The 16,699-nt window shown below is 41.7% G+C and overlaps 1 protein-coding gene across 1 annotated transcript in view; it reads left to right on the top strand.

Annotated features, from left to right (window-relative positions):
* The window catches only part of spint2 (serine peptidase inhibitor, Kunitz type, 2), a 31,128-nt gene that overhangs the window by 1,154 nt on the left and 13,275 nt on the right, over positions 1 to 16,699 (top strand). The window contains exons 2-5 of the mRNA XM_084065400.1: positions 1,317 to 1,499; positions 2,629 to 2,833; positions 10,638 to 10,808; positions 14,878 to 14,967. Of these exons, the coding sequence (XP_083921526.1) occupies positions 1,317 to 1,499; positions 2,629 to 2,833; positions 10,638 to 10,808; positions 14,878 to 14,967 (649 nt within the window). The remainder of the gene's footprint in view (positions 1 to 1,316; positions 1,500 to 2,628; positions 2,834 to 10,637; positions 10,809 to 14,877; positions 14,968 to 16,699) is intronic.

The raw sequence follows: 16,699 nt of genomic DNA, 5'->3' as shown, positions 1-16,699 counted from the left end.
TCTACGGGGTAGTAGTTTAATGTAATAATCCATATCTTTCAATAAAGAAGTGTTTTAATGCCGTCTGTGGCCGAACGCCATTTTTTCACCCTCGTTTACTTCCTGTTTACAGTGTAATTCCGGGTTTCACCAGATGGGGCGCGTCCCCTATGGGCGCGTCACTACCGCCCATTGGGAACTTCTGACAGAATCGGTCACAGACGGCATAGACCCCTTAACAGACGACGTCACACTGATGAGAACCAGTATGCGTGCAACCAGTATGCGCGCAATGAAACCCATTCTATCAGCTCTCGCTAGGACTCGCCTCACTAGCCAACACACAAGAGGGGGTTGGGGTGTGCTGAAACCAGCGCACTCCGAAACAACAGGTTGGAAATTGATTGCGTGAAACAATCACCTGTGCGTCCAGTCTAAATGTTAGTAAACAAATAATTGGTCTATTAAAACACTTATTTAGTGGGGGGGGGGGGGGGCGGTAAGCACCGTTTTCTTTTCAATAGGCTCTATTCACAGCAGCCATATTATGAAGACATTCACAGGTGTTACCAATGATACTAATGAAGGCTCTGTTCCATTCTGGTCAAACAGAGTCAGGCTGCTGATATTGTGCATGTTGGCCCACTGGAAACACTCTGTTACACCAGTGGGTCTACAGTTGGGGTCCAGGGACCCTCATGGGCTTCCAAATGGCCCCTTACAGGTGTGTAACTCTGAGAGTGTACAAATGGACCCGTAAGGGTCCATTTGGTTCCATTTTTACAGTCTCAGAGTTATGGGGGTCGTGGAAACCACTGTGCTACACTAAATGGAACAGAGCCTTCATTAGTATCATTGGTAACACCTGGGAAGGAAGTGATAATATGGCTGCTGTGCATAGAGCCTATTTGTACATGTTAGGAGTGTCTACGGGGGTATGGTGCTGAAAAAGTCCCTGTGTCCATGGGGGGTGAACCCTACAACTCTCGTAGATTTGAAAACGTCAGAATCATAAATATGTCTACGAGAGTTGTATTCTACAGCTATAGCTAGTAGAGTAGAAGTAAAATTGGAAATACTCCAGTAAAGTAAAATTGTGTGCCTATGAGCTTGTAGATCTGCTATTTTTGGAAAAATCGTGAAAATGTGTGCAGATCTAAGGATTTGAAGACATTTGTAGTCCCCAGAAGCTAAGATTTGATTTACAAATGTTCGCTTTAAAAGAAATATATATATTTGCACACATTTTCAAAAAAAAGCTTTTAGATCTGTTATTTTTGATTATTTTTATGTAAATAGGGACAAACCTTTCCCCCCCCCCCCTTCCTGTCCCCCAGGTGTGCCAGTGGGTCCACTCAGCAGACCAGGGCCTGGACCCCAGGTCATTGGACGCGGGGGCCCGGCACCTGGCCTTCAACGAGGACCACCTCACCACCGGGGCCAGTGACGTGACCGCCGCCTGTCAGCAGGCCTGCTGCGGAGACCCCCAGTGTGACCTCGCTCTGATCGGGACCCCCCAGGTATAGACACCCCTCTCCACACCACCAGTGGTGGAAAAAGTACTCAAATGTTTTACTTAGTAAAAAAATCACACCCAGTGTGAAGTGGGCGGTGTGGGTCACAGTGGTCATCACAGTGGGTGTGCACAGTCCTATTTATGGGACTGTACATGTGTCATGTGTTTCACTAGCCAATCACGGTCCTGAATAGAGTCAACCAGTGTACAATGGTGGCCAATCACGGTGCAGGGTTAGGGGGGTACAATGGTGGCAAATCACAGCGCAGGGTTGGGGGGGTGCAATAGGTGGGGGTCCAAACCTCACATAAAATATCAATACTGCAATGTAGAAGTACTCAGTTACAAATAAAAGTCCATAATTATTGATTTTATACTGTCAAAATGTTTTTAAAATAGTCCAAATAGCAGACCTGCTATTTACATTTTTCAACATGTTCTGACGATTATGAAAAGAAATAGGCTGTATGCACAGCAGCCACATTGGAAAGAAATTGGGCCTCTTCTTACTTCCCTCACAGGTGTTACCAATGATACTAATAAAGGCTCTGTTCCATCCTGGTCAAACAGAGTCAGGGTGCTGATGTTGTGAATGTTGGCTCACTGGAAACACCAGTGGGTCTCAAAGTGTGGTCCAGGGACCCTCGTGGTTCCTTGAGGGGGTTCCAAATGGCCCCTTACGGGTGTGTAACTCTGAGAGTGTACAAATGGAACCAAATGGACCCGTACGGGTCCATTTGGTTCAATGTGTACACTCTCAGAGTTACAGACCTGTAAGGGCCCATTTGGTTCCATTTGTACACTCTCAGAGTTACAGACCCGTAAGGGTCCATTTGGTTCCATTTGTACACTCTCAGAATTACAGACCCGTAAGGATCCATTTGTACACTCTCAGAGTTACAGACCCGTAAGGGTCCATTTGGTTCCATGTGTACACTGTCAGAGATATGGGGGTCTTGAAATTTAAAAAAAAGTTTGAGAACCACTGTGATACACTAGGATGGAACGGAGCCTTCATTATCATTATTATCATTGGTAACACCTATTAAGGAAGATGCCCAATTTCCTCATAGAGCCTATCGCGATGATCTAAAAACTTATTGTGACACTGTGACCTGCCCCCCCCCCCACAGGACGATGGCGTCCCGCAGTGTGTGCTGGTGGGGGGGTGTAGCGGGGACCTCTGTGCCCTCCAGCCCGACACGCAGTTCCAGGCGTACCGCCGAGCGCCGCAGGACAACCACGTCCCCTCCGAGTCCCCGCAGAGGGACGCCGACGTCCCCCCCGAGTCCCAGAGCGACGGGGACAAGAAGAACGCCACCGCCACCGGCAACACAGGTATAGGGGCTTGGCTTCTGTTCTGTCATGTCTCTGTGGTGCTTCTCAAAGCAGTGCTAATAGGCTCTATTCACAGCAGCCATATTATGAAGACATTCACAGGTGTTACCAATGATACTAATGAAGGCTCTGTTCCATTTAGTCTAGCACAGTGGTTTCCACGACCCCCCATAACTCTGAGTTACACACCTGTAAGGGGCCATTTGGAAGCCCATGAGGGTCCCTGGACCCCAACTGTAGACCCATTGGTGTAACAGAGTGTTTCCAGTGAGCCAACATGCACAATATCAGCACCCTGACTCTGTTTGACCAGAATGGAACAGAGCCTTCATTAGTATCATTGGTAACACCTGTGAATGTCTTCATAATATGGCTGCTGTGAATAGAGCCTATTGCCTAAGCATGTAATCCTGGGCGCTACTCTCCCTCTGCCAGGCCTGGGGGCATGAGCTCATGCTTCCTTTCTTTTGCAAATCTTTGAATATATATATTTTTTAAAGCAAACATTTTAACTCCAATCTTTGCTTCTGGGGGGGTCCCTCGAACAACATATTTGAGATGGGGGTCCGCGGCCAAATACATAACATTTTGGAGGTCCTTGACATGAAAATGGTTGAGAACCACTGATATTTTAGCAGCATACGTTTTTTTTTTCCCTCTCAGATTTACAGACCCGTAAGGGTCCACTTTGTTCCATTTGTACACTGTTACAGACCTGTAAGGGTCCATTTGGTTCCATTTGTACACTCTCAGAGGTACTGAGCTGTAAGGGTCCATTTGGTTCCATTTATACACTCTCATAGTTACAGACACATAAGGGTCCATTTGGTTGGGGTAATGTCTGCATTCCGACATCTCACTACTCCGACTAGTGGCTTCCGCATGCGGTTAGGGTTAGGTATAGGCAGGCGCGCTGGAAGTCATTTATTCCAAGGGGGGCTGGGACTGGGCGGAGGACTGCGCACGCGCGCGATGCTTTGCCACTTTTTTTGCGCGATTTTTTTCACCCTTTTCACCTTTTTTTCAGCTTTTTCAACAAATTCCCCAAAGTTAAATACATCACTGTAATCACTGTATTGTTTTAATATTTTTTTTCTTCTTCCCACCACCAGGGGGGCTGCAGCCCCCATAGCCCCCCCTTCCCGCGCCACTGGGTATAGGGTTAGTTAACGTCGGAAAGGCGACATGTCGGAAAGGCGACATGTAACCCATTTGGTTCCATGTGTACACTCTCAGAGTTAACCGGGAACGCATCTGTCATTTTTCGATTTCTTTGGCTATTCAAAAATAGCAGATCTACAAGCTCATAGCGCTGCTCTGAGTACCGCGCTATGAGCTTGTAGATCTGCTATTTTTTGAAAAATCGTGAAAATTTGTGCAACTCTTTGAATGTATATATTTTTGCCTCTAAGGGGATTCTACAAATGGCTTCTAAATCCTAATAGTTTTCTGAAAATGTTGCTGTATATCAGCGGTGCTTAATACATTTTTCATGTGAAGGACCTCCTAAAATTATGTCTTTGGCCAACTCCCAGAGATTAAAATAAGGCACACCTATCCTGGGCATAACATTTAGGGGGGTCAAACCCCCCAAAACCCCCGAAATGCATAGAGAACCATGCATTATACCTAACACAATGGTCTTACACCTGCATTAGGCTACTGTTCATGTTTTTTTTTATATATCATTATTATTTTGATTTTTTTTTTGTGGAGCCAAGGGACAGGGACCCCCAGAAGCAAAGATTTGAGTAACAAACGTTTGCTTCAATAGCTCATAGCGCGGCACCGGGTGCCGCGCTATGAGCTTGTAGATCTGCCGTTTTTGAATAGCCAAAGAAATCTTAAAATGACACAAATGCGACCCTGGTCTTAATGGGTTAAATTAACTCACAGTATTTTACAGTGCAGAATGTCTTGCTGAACCTGAAAAACATGTGTTGTTGCTACGCTGGCTGGTGATGAAGCTACAGTGTAACCTGATGCCAATGCTAAACTGATGTGAATTATTTATTCTTAGGCTACTGTATAATTTAGACCAGTGGTTCTCAAAATGGGTGGTCCTGGCTGGGATCCTCTGGGGGTCCTTGGAGGGGGTTCCAGGGGGTCCCAAGCAAAATGAATGAATATAGCGGTGAATATAGCATCAAAATCGGTTCAACCATCACTTTCACTCTAACATACATTTTTGAAAATGGAAGATCTACAAGCTCACAACTCATAGAATTACAATGCGTTGTGAGCTTCTAAGTCTGCATCTTGTATGGGAGTCCTTGGCACAAAATGTATTCAGAGGGGGCGCCATGGCCAAGTATTTGGGGTCAGCGACATGAAAACGTTTGAGAACCAATTATTTTAAAATGACACATATTGTCTGTGTGGACTACAGTGATATGATCATCAGTATCATGACCAGTGGTGGAAAAAGTACTCACATTTTTGACTTAAAGGTTCTATGACATTCAAAATTTACTTGGGTAAAAGTACAAAGGTATTGGCATCAAAATGTACTTAAAGTATCACGCGTTGTGAGCTTGTAGATCGGCTATTAATTGTCGGCTACTTGTAACAGAGTATTTTTATATTGCAGTATTGGTACTTTTACTTAAGTAAAGAATTTGAGTACTTTTTCCACCACCGATAAGCACATTGTATTAACATACTCTACCACACATTATTGTATAAGTTATATTACACGGCTTGGTCGAATGCTTGATTCTGATTGATTCTGATTGGTCAATCGCTGAATTCAGCGGTGTGTTATTTCTGGATAGTGACCGCAGAGCTCTATAACAGACCGCTGTCTAATCAAAGGCTCAGAACTCCTGCTCATATCAACCTGCGCTGCTTGGTTTTATGCTGTAATCCAACATGACACAGTCATGTAAACAAACACACCATGTCATTTACAACTAAACGTTGCCCTCGAGAATGTCTTTGAGAACATTTGAAGCGAGAAATAGACGATGTGATAACCGAAAAGTGATTTTATTTGATCCACTACACTTCCTTGTTTACCGAGGCGACCGTGTCCGCCCCAGCTCACCACTTATGGAATACTTTCCTTGCCGTAAGCAAGGAAATGCTTGTTACTTTTGGGTCAATTGATTTATAAAGTATCCGTGTAATATCCCGCTCCGCGTCGGTGCATAATCACCCTGTCGGGTTTTTTATTTTTCAATAATGACCAGCATGGTCATTATTGGACAAAATGTTCATTTTATTAATAAAAAAAAGCTATATAGTGCTGCTTTAAAGCAATGTATTTCTTGGACAAATAGCGAAAATAGCAGACCTACAAGCTTGCGGCGTGTTGCAAGCTTGTGACGCTCTGTGAGCTTGTAGATCTTCTGGCCCAGGTATTCTCAAACCTATTTTTCTAGGCTAGACTCTATAGCCCTAATAATGACGTGTTCAGGAATCCAGAATAGTTAGAAAGTGGTTGAGCGAGGCGTTTGTCCCCAGCAGCAAGGCGTGCCCCCAGGACAAAGGAATGTCCACACTCAATGGTGACACATCAGGCCTGTCACGATAGGCTCTATGCACAGCAGCCATATTATCACTTCCTTCACAGGTGTTACTAATGATACTAATGAAGGCTATGTTCCATTTAGTGTAGGACAGTGGTTTCCACGACCCCCATTAACTCTGAGAGTGTACAAATGGAACCAAATGGACCCTTACGGGTCCATTTGTACACTCAGAGTTACACACCTGTAAGGGGCCATTTGGAAGCCCATGACGGTCCCTGGACCCCCAATTGTAGACCCACTGGTGTAGCAGAGTGTTTCCAGTGAGCCAACATGCACAATATCAGCACCCTGACTCTGTTTGACCAGAATGGAACAGAGCCTTCATTAGTATCATGGGCAACACCTGTGAATGTCTTCATAATATGGCTGCTGTGAATAGAGCCTATTACATAATCCTTTCCATGTTGAAAAATGTTCATACATTTTCAATCATTTTCCAAAAATAGCAGAAATAGCTGATCTACAAGCCGCGTAAGCTTGTAGATCAGCTGTTTCTCCTATTTCTTTTAAGTATAAAATTATTAACTCTTTCAATGCCAGAATAATGAAATAAATAAATCGCCCAGTGCAAGCGATTTTCCGATTTCCTTTCCTTTTCAAGTAGTCACAGAATATTTATCGTTAGTATAATCGATCGTCTGATGGTTGTTAATCACAGAGGGATTCACGGTGCTTCCGTGAGAAAAGGGGAAAACAAATTGTGAGCTTGTAGATCTGCTATTTTCAAAAATGTTTGTACTTATACTTTTGGTACTTAGCATATTTTGATGCCAATACTTTTGTACTTTTACTCAAGTAACATTTTGAACACAGGCCTTTTACCTGTAACAGAGTATTTTTATAATATATTGTGGTATTGCTACTTATACTTAAGTAACATATCTGAGTACTTTTCCCACCGCTGACAAAACAACTGTTGACTAATGCTGACGGCATTGATGGATGGCATTAGCCTACGCACGCACGCACGCACACACACACACACACACACACACACACACACACACACACACACACACACACACACACACACACACACACACACACACACTAGTCAACACTTATCACTTGTAATAAGTAACACCAGATAAGCTAGTCATGTCCTCCTGGCTCAATATACTGCTCTACTTTATCACTAATGTTCAATAGTATCGTCTGGGTCACATTTGTGTAGAATCAACGAGCAGGATTTGGATTATTATTACAAAACATACATTAACCACTTCAGCACCACTATATGTATTTTGGCCATTTGAAAATAGCAGATCTACAAGCTCACAATGCTTGTATATCGGCTATTTTCAAAATATCTTTTTAGACATTTGAAAAGTTTGAAAACTTGTGAAATGGGACATTCTGCATAATGAGTGCTTTCTACTTTTAGTACTTTAAGTACATTCTGAAACCAATACTTTTGAAGTAAATGTAGACTTCCGTACTTTTACTTGTAACAGAGTATTTCTACTTTGGAGCATTGATACTTTTACTTAAGTAAAACATTTGAGTACTTTATCCACCACCGGTGTGAAACCCAAATGGAATGGTGGGAATGCACTATGACCGCCTGTCTGTCTGTGTGTATGTCTGTCTGCCATCACTTCCTGTCTAAGTAACATAAAAAAAAAACATGGAAATGATTATGCAAACATGTATTGTGAGTGAATATCTCAAATACTTACCATCAGGTGATTATGTACTAATAGGCTCTATTCACAGCAGCCATATTATGAAGACATTCACAGGTGTTACCAATGATACTAATGAAGGCTCTGTTCCATTCTGGTCAAACAGTGTCAGGGTGCTGATATTGTGCATGTTGGCCCACTGGAAACACTCTGTTACACCAGTGGGTCTACAGTTGGGGTCCAGGGACCCTCATGGGCTTCCAAATGGCCCCTTACGGGTGTGTAACTCTTGAGAGTGTACAAATGGAACCAAATGGACCCGTAAGGGTCCATTTGGTTCCATTTTTACAGTCTCAGAGTTATGGGGTCGTGGAAACCACTGTGCTACACTAAATGGAACAGAGCCTTCATTAGTATCATTGGTAACACCTGCGAAGGAAGTGATAATAAGGCTGCTGTGAATAGAGCCTATTCCTTACTGTTGTGGCAGGGAGAGAAGTTTTGCCCTGAACAGTGTTCATTTTAACAGCAAATTGTGACTTAGTTTGGTCATGGTCTTCATTTAGTTTTAGTCATATTTTAGTTGTAGTCTAGTTTTAGTCACCTAAATATCTTAAGAGTTTAGTCGACTAAATATACAGTTGATTTTGTCGACAAAATTGTATTTTGGCTGCCTTGACGTAATCTGTGTGTGTGTGTGTGTGTGTGTGGGTGGGTGTGTGTGAGCTCTATGTTTAGCTGTGTCCTGAGGTACATCTGACGTACACAATCAGCGTTGCCAGATTGTGCGAGAGAAACAAGCAAGCAACCAGGTCTATGGAAATTTGGAAACAATCCCAAAATAAGCGACTATACGGCGGCTCAGTCAAACTTGATTGTTTACTGTTGTTTTAGAGAAGTGGTCCTCAAACTATTTAATGTCAAGGACCCCCAAATGAATATGTATTGGCCCCCCCATACAAGATTTGTGCTGTAAAATGTTTCAAAAACATTCCAGATTTTTAGTTAAAGGGATTTTAGGTAACTTTAAGTCTAAATTTAAAAATATTTATATATATATATATTTTGCATATTTTGATTTTTTCCCCCTCTATCAGCCAGTATATAATGATGCTGGGGTGTCCGTGCGCGTCCGTGTCCGTGTGAACTGTCCTATCAGCGTCCTCTCTCAATGTTCTGTGATTGACAGCGAAGGTTGGCCAATCAGGTGGCGAATTCAAGTGAAACCGAATGGAACCGAGTCCAGCCTGAGTGCACCCGAGCAAAAAACAAGCGGCAGCCATCTTGTCTATGTGCCATTTTTTGTTTCGGTTTTAAAACGCTCTCAAACTTATTTTTTGAGGCACGGAATTTACTTTTAACACATTGACCGCCAGAGGTTAATCTCATAATGTACTCACCAGTGCCAACGTTTTATTGTTGTTTTTTGTTTTTTTCACGTGGCCATAGACCTTGTTAAAATCCTTAGAATTGAGCTGTGCACTGTTTGTAAACACGGGCAGTGACACGCATTGTATCCGAATAAAGCAACCTATTTTCGGCATGGCCCGTTCAGAAGTCTCCCCTGCGTCACCCCCTGGTGGTCGGGGAAACAAACTGCTGATGAGGAGGGGGGGTGGAGGGCCGGTGTTTGACAACAGTTTTTTTCTTTTTTTGATCTCTGAAGTTGCCTAGAATCGCTTTAAGCTTTTTCTTCCAATATTCGGTCGGTTGTGAGCTTGTAGATCTGCTATTTTCAAATAGCCGACGTATATATGGGTTGAAGTGGTCAAACTGAACCACAGCACACCCTAATAAGCAACTCCACTTTGAAAACAAGCGCCCAAAAACTGCAACCAGCAATATTTACGAGCGACGTTACGGGAAAAACAAGCCCTACAGTCGCCTTATCTCAGTAATACTTGGCAACACTGGACACAATGAATTGACGGTGTTGGCAGGAAAAAGGAAAGGTTTTAAGAGAGTAGTGTGTCTGTCTAACAGGTTAGACCGGACTGGCGGGGTTGTTGACACATTAACATTATGGAAAGTCCCGCAGTCCTGTTAGAATCCCACAGAAGCAAAAGATTTGAGTTACAAATTAATTTTTAAAGCGAACATTTGTTAACTCATTAATACCTGGAACTGTGTAATTTTTTTTAGATTTCAGCTAAAAAGCATTATTTTACACTTTGGGCTATTCAAAAATAGCAGATCTACAAGCTCATAGCGCGGCACCGAGTGCCGCGCTACGAGCTTGTAGATCTGCTATTTTTGAAAAAACGTGAAAATGTGTGCAAATCTTTGAATATATATATTTTTTTTTAAGCGAACATCTTTAACTCAAATCGTTGCTTCTGGGGGTCCCTGGAACAAAATATTTTGATGGGGGTCCGTGGCCAAATACATATAACTTTGGGGGTCCTTGACATGAAAAAGATTGAGCACCACTGATATAGAAACATACGTTTTTCAGAAAACTGTTGAGATTTAGGAGACATCGGCTTCAGGTCTCGATGGGTTAAAAAAATTTGCAGATCTGCCGTGCTACGAGCTTGTAGATCTGCTATTTTTGAATAGCCCAAAGACATCTTAAAATGACACCGATACTAACGGTACTAACTGTCTGTCTGTCTGTCTGTCTGTCTCTGTCCGTCCGTCCGTCAGATCGTTGCCGCGCGCCCAGAAAAGTGGGCGTGTGCCGCGCCGCCTTCCCCAAGTTCTACTACGACGTGGCCAATCAGAGCTGCCGCCTGTTCGTCTACGGAGGCTGCGGCGCCAACGGGAACAACTTCGACTCCCAGGAGGAGTGTGAGAGCGCCTGCAGCGGAGTCACGGGTATGCGCACGTGCACACACACACACACACACACACACACACACACACACACACACACACACACACACACACACACACACACACACACCAAGAGCTGGCCCTAAATAGTGCCATTGCTCATGGCTCAACCGCCCTGTGTGTGTGTGTGTGTGTGTGTGCGCAAGAGACGCACTGCTAGAATTACACGCCTCGTCGACACAAAGGCATTCGACAGCTCAGCTTAGTGTGTGTGTGTGTGTACATGGAAGTGACAGCCTCTGTGTGTGTGTGTGTGTGTGTTCATAGGGCCAGCTGGCAGGCCATGTCAACAGGTGGCTCTGTGGCGCAATGGATAGCGCATTGGACTTCTAGTAAAAAGCTGCAGCAATTCAAAGGTTGTGGGTTCGAGTCCCACCAGAGTCGCGTTTTGACAAATGACACACGTTGCAAACGGTTCATCGTCACAAACAGCGTACTATATGTGGATAAACCCAGGGTTCCCACGGTCATGAAATTCTTGGAACTATTTTGAAATCAGAAAAACAGTTTTCCAGCCCCTGGAAAAGGTTTGGAATGAATCAAATGTTTTGGAAAATCTTTGGCTATCGTCTCTGTCGGTCGGAAACCTCATTATGCCCAAAACTGTTACTTTTCAAGAGTCAAATTCTAAAATGGCAAAAGTAGCAGATCTACAAGCTCAAAACGCGTCGCTTCGCGCCGCGTTTTGAGATTGTAGATCTGCTACTTCAGATGCTTTTGTGTGACGCTGTATGATTTACAAAAAAAACACAAAAAGTTAAAATACGGAGATGAGAGGGTTCTGCCCAACGGCAACGAAATATATAGTTTTTGTCTAACATTACGTGAAAGATTGGTAAATTGTGGTAACACGCAGTGCTACTTGATACGTTGTTAGCTTGTAAATCTGTTGTTTTTGTCACGTGACACCTTCGCGCGAGTCTGTCTTGGGGCATTGATGGCACACTGGTTTAAGAGTCTCATTATTGCACTGTATGATTTCTATAGTCCTGGAAATGTGGTGAAATACTTTGGAAAAGTTATGGAAAAGTTTTGAAAATTCATTGTTAAAAATGTGTGTCAAAGTAGTGGGGGAAAAGAGGCCAAAGACGAGCTTAAAGTCAAGTTATTCTGTTTTCTAAATCAGTGGTTCTCAACAAACCGTAGTCACAATCATTTTTTATCACTTTATCCATTTATACGTTGGCTATTCAAAGGTAGCAGATGTACAAGCTCTTTTACATCTGCTATTTTATAAAATTCTAGAAGAATATGGAAAATGTTTGAAACACTTTTAACCCTTTAAGGCCGGGGAGGGAACGCATGCGTGTCATTTTAAGATCTCTTTGGGCTATTCAAAAATAGCAGATATACAAGCTCATAGCTCATAGCAGTAGATCTGCTATTTTTTTTAAAATCGTGAAAATGTGTGCAAATCTTTAGTTTGAATATATATATACTTTCTTAAAGCGAAAGTTTTTAACTCAAATCTTTGCTTCTGGGGATTTTACAAATGTCTTCTAAATCCATTTTTCCTAATTTTGTATTTTTTATTTTTTACTTATGTTGCAATATTATCAATGGTTTTCAAACTTTTTTCATGTCAAGGACCCCCAAAATGATATGTATTTGTCCGGACCCCCTCCCATCTAAAAATATTTTGTTCCAGGGACCCCCAGAAGCAAAGATGTGAGTTAAAAATGTATATAAAAGATTTGCACACATTTTCACGATTTTTCTGAAATATAGCAGATCTACAAGCAGATCTACAAGCTCATAGCGCGGCACCGAGTGCCGCGCTATGAGCTTGTATATCTGCTATTTTTGAATAGCCCAAAGAGATCTTAAAATGACACAGATGCGTTCCCTTCCCGGCCTTAAAGGGTTAATAACTTTTTTTTAGAGATAAATGGAAAAAGTACTCTTTTTTTTTTTTTTTTTACTTGAGTAACTTTCCAAGAAGAGAGAGAGGATGTAGTTTCTGTTAGCTTGGAATCCCCATCGATGATGTCACTGGTAGGTGGGTCTCTTATCTGTCCACAGCTCAGCCAATGAGGAAGACTACTGATGGATGTCTTGTTCCACAAGACTGCGCTAACACAATACAAACGCAGCAATACAATATAAAAATTGGCAGTGGTGTAAAGTAACTATACATTTACTCAAGTAATGTACTTAAGTACAGTTTATAGGTATTTTTTACTTCACTGGAGTAAAAATATTTCCAATTTTCTGTACTATACTTCTACTCCACTACATCTCAGAGGCAAATATTGTACTTTTACTCCACTACAATTATTTGAACACTTTAGTTCCAGTTACTTTGCAGGTATAAATTATTATATTATAAAACGTACATTAAAGGTAGGGTAAGTGATATTTCTTGGTTAAAACAAAAAGTATTTTCTAACCCTAATACTATATTCTGATAGTAATCATTGCTATAGAGTGTTTTTTCAGTAACAGGAGTCTCCCCGTCTCTCCAGCTCTTTAATAAACAGAAAATACATTTTCCAGTAGGTCAAAATCTCAGCCAATCAGGAGAAAGTACGCATTTTAAGCTTCATTTTTATAGTGTTCCATTTCCAATTTTGCCTGCTCATTTCTTAGTGTCATCACTTCCAATTTCACTTGTTTAATCTGTATCCTGATTGAGTTCTCTATCCTGATTGGATAAAATTGGAACTGAAACTGAAATGAAAATGCATTTTCTGTTTTATAAAGAGCTGGAGAGAGAAGGAGACTCCTTTTACTGAACAAACACTCTATAGCAATGAGTACTATCAGAATATAGAGCTATTTAACACTTATTTTAACCAAAGAAAATCACTTACCCTACCTTTAACCACTTCAGCCCTATTTCATACATACGCTGTTTGAAAATAGCAGATCTACAAGCTCACAACGCGTCGCGATGCGACACGGTGTGAGCTTGTAGATCTACTATTTTCAAACATTTAAGTCTATCTATCAGCTCACAACACTTAGTAGTTCAACTGTGTTTGCTACGTTTGTTTTTTTCTGAAAATATTTGACATTGTTACATTGTTACAAATTAACTCTTTCATTGCCACGGATGGGAATTCCCATCCAATTCTTTTTTTTTTATTGGTTTTATAAAAGATCGCGCTGTTCTCTATCAACCGAGTGACCACTTTCACTTTTAACTGACACGGATACAGAAATAACATAATTTCCTGGAAACAGTTGTATCTTGAGTTGACTTGTTTAGCCCTGCATTAGGCGAGACACAGTAGTTTCAACGTGGTCTAACAAAAGAAAGGACAGCTCCGGTTATATATATTTTTCTATCTCTGAACGACGAAACACAAAGGGGACCCCCTTTGTACCAACAGTCTGACAAGCGATCATAATGTATATACAAATGTTCTGTGGCCATTTGGGGAGGTGGGACATTTTTGACGGAAGATGCTGTTTTGAACGTGCCTGCGACAAAGAAAGTCATCTCGCGGGTGAAAATGTCTTCCTCTGGGGGACGGCCACAGATACAGTTTGTGTGTACACACGTTCCGACGATAGATTATTATGGATCAAACATTTCTGTGACCGGTTGAAAAGGTTAAAAAACACAAACGCTGGCAGTGGGTGAGTTTATTAAAGGAGGAGTTCACCCAAAACATGACTTATTTTCTATCAATTGCACACCCCATGAAGCCTTGAATTCATAGATTTATTTTTGTTTTGGCATTCCTAAGCCAATAATTTGATGACCGGGTGTGTATCCGATAGGAGACAAATAATCTACTTTGTGTCTCGTACCGGATACATTAGCCGGTAAGAGACGGGAATCAAATTATTGGCTCAGGAATGCCACAAAAACAAAAATAAATCCATGGATTCAAGGCTTCATGGGGTGTGCAATTGATAGAAAATAAGTCACTTTTTGGGTGAACTACTCCTTTAATGTATAGACTCTGGCAGTGAAAGAGTTCATGCTTTTAGTATTATTTTCCTTTTCTTTTTTTCGTGTGTGAACATGTTGGCATAATACTGACATGTGCCAGAATAGAGAGGCCAGGTGTTAAATGGTTAAGTGTGTGTGTTTTTCCAGGGAGCGTACTTGAGGAGGAGACCCCAGCACCTGCAGATGTTCTCCCCATAGCAGGCCGCAGCATGGCGAACGTCCCCATCCGCACAGAAGGTACAACGCCTACTTATTGTGGGATCGCTTTAGCGATCACACAAAATGTTATCTTCACTAGTTAGTATTCCGCCTGTTTTCGGATTGGTCAAGCTTCACGTGACATCAGAATATGTAATATAAATAGGTAAGATTAATTAATCAGGATTGGTCAAGCTTCATGTGACATCAGAATATGTAATATAAATAGGTAAGATTGATTAATCAGGAACTGTACTTTCTAGTGTGATACTATCAACATTCTTAGCGATACCACACTGTTTCTTCAGGAACAGTACTTTCTAGTTAGTACTGTTATTGTCGTCCTGTAAACTATGGGGTAGGACGAGGGCCATATGTCTTCAAAACAATATCACAATTATTTCAAAACGTATTGTTTCTTAATGATTTATTTTACCCTGGATTACGATTAATGAAGTATTATTGAAAACATTTATATAATGGAAATGGCAGATCATTTTTAATTTTTTTAACCATTTTTAACCATTATCTTATACTTTGGCTATTCAAAAATAGCAGCTCTACAAGCTCAGAGCGCGAGTGCCGCGCTCTGAGCTTGTAGAGCTGCTATTTTGGAGAAATCATGAACATTTTGTGTAAATGTTTGAATATATATATATATATATATATATATATATATATTTTAAAAGTAAACATTTTTAATACAAATCTTTGCTTCGGGGGGGGGGGGGGGACTCGGTGCCGCACCACTAGCTTGTAGATCTAGCAAATATTGTACTTTTACTCCACTACAATTATTTTAAAACTTTAGTTACTAGTTACATTGCAGATATAAATCATTACATTATAAAACATACATTAACCACTTTATCCTTATTTTATACCTATAGGCTATTTGAAAATAGCCGATCTACAAGCTCAAAACGTGTTGCTGTAGCGATTTTATTTCCAGCTAAAATAATGTGTCATTATAAAAATATATAAAGGATATATGATTAGCAGTCCACTTCCTTCTCTTGGTACGGATGGATTCACACTGGCGCGTTCCGTTCCCGACTCCGCAGCAATCGGACCCGAGACTACCTCCCGAGGTGGTTTCGAGTACGGAACGGTGATGCGTTGCGGGGAACGGTTCGCTACGTTCACACTACCACAACAGCAGCCAAGTGGTCCAGGGTGCGCACCCGGGACCATAGTGTGAAACCGCTATGAGTCTCAAACAAGCGTCCAAGGTTAACATGCTCTAATTTATTGAAAGACAGACAGTCGTATATATACATACAAGTTCAATGTGGAACATCCCATTTGAGGCGGTCTCAAATGGACGGTTTAAACTGATTACAATCAAGGAAGACTCTCTATATGTGTATTGTGATCTGGGGTGCAAAAGTTCATGGTCGACCTTAACAGACATCCTGTCTGTTAAGGTAGCAGGATGTGCCGTGGTCATCTTCTTCTTGCACAAGAGCTAAAGCCTCAAGTGCGTTGCAGGGTGCAAATGGCCTCCCCGTTGATTTTGCTGGAAGATGAACATCTGGTCCTTGTAGATAACCGTGTTCTTCTGCAAATATTTCAATGTTTCTACACAAATTGCTCAACACTAATTGATTAGACTAAGATAAGAGAGGACACGAACTTGGTGAAGTTCCCTAAATGTAGTACACTACTACGCTCACAATAAGAAAAGGTGCATGGGCTTTCAGAGACATGTTAAAGGTTGACTAAGGTACTCACACCCATTGTATAATATTCACTACAGTCGCATCGCGAC

This window comes from Gymnoscopelus microlampas (assembly GCF_963454915.1).
Source record: "Gymnoscopelus microlampas genome assembly, chromosome: 8".
Taxonomy (NCBI): Eukaryota; Metazoa; Chordata; class Actinopteri; order Myctophiformes; family Myctophidae; genus Gymnoscopelus; species Gymnoscopelus microlampas.
The sequence above is the reverse complement of the archived record's forward strand: the minus strand, read 5'-3'. Positions and strand labels throughout refer to the sequence as shown.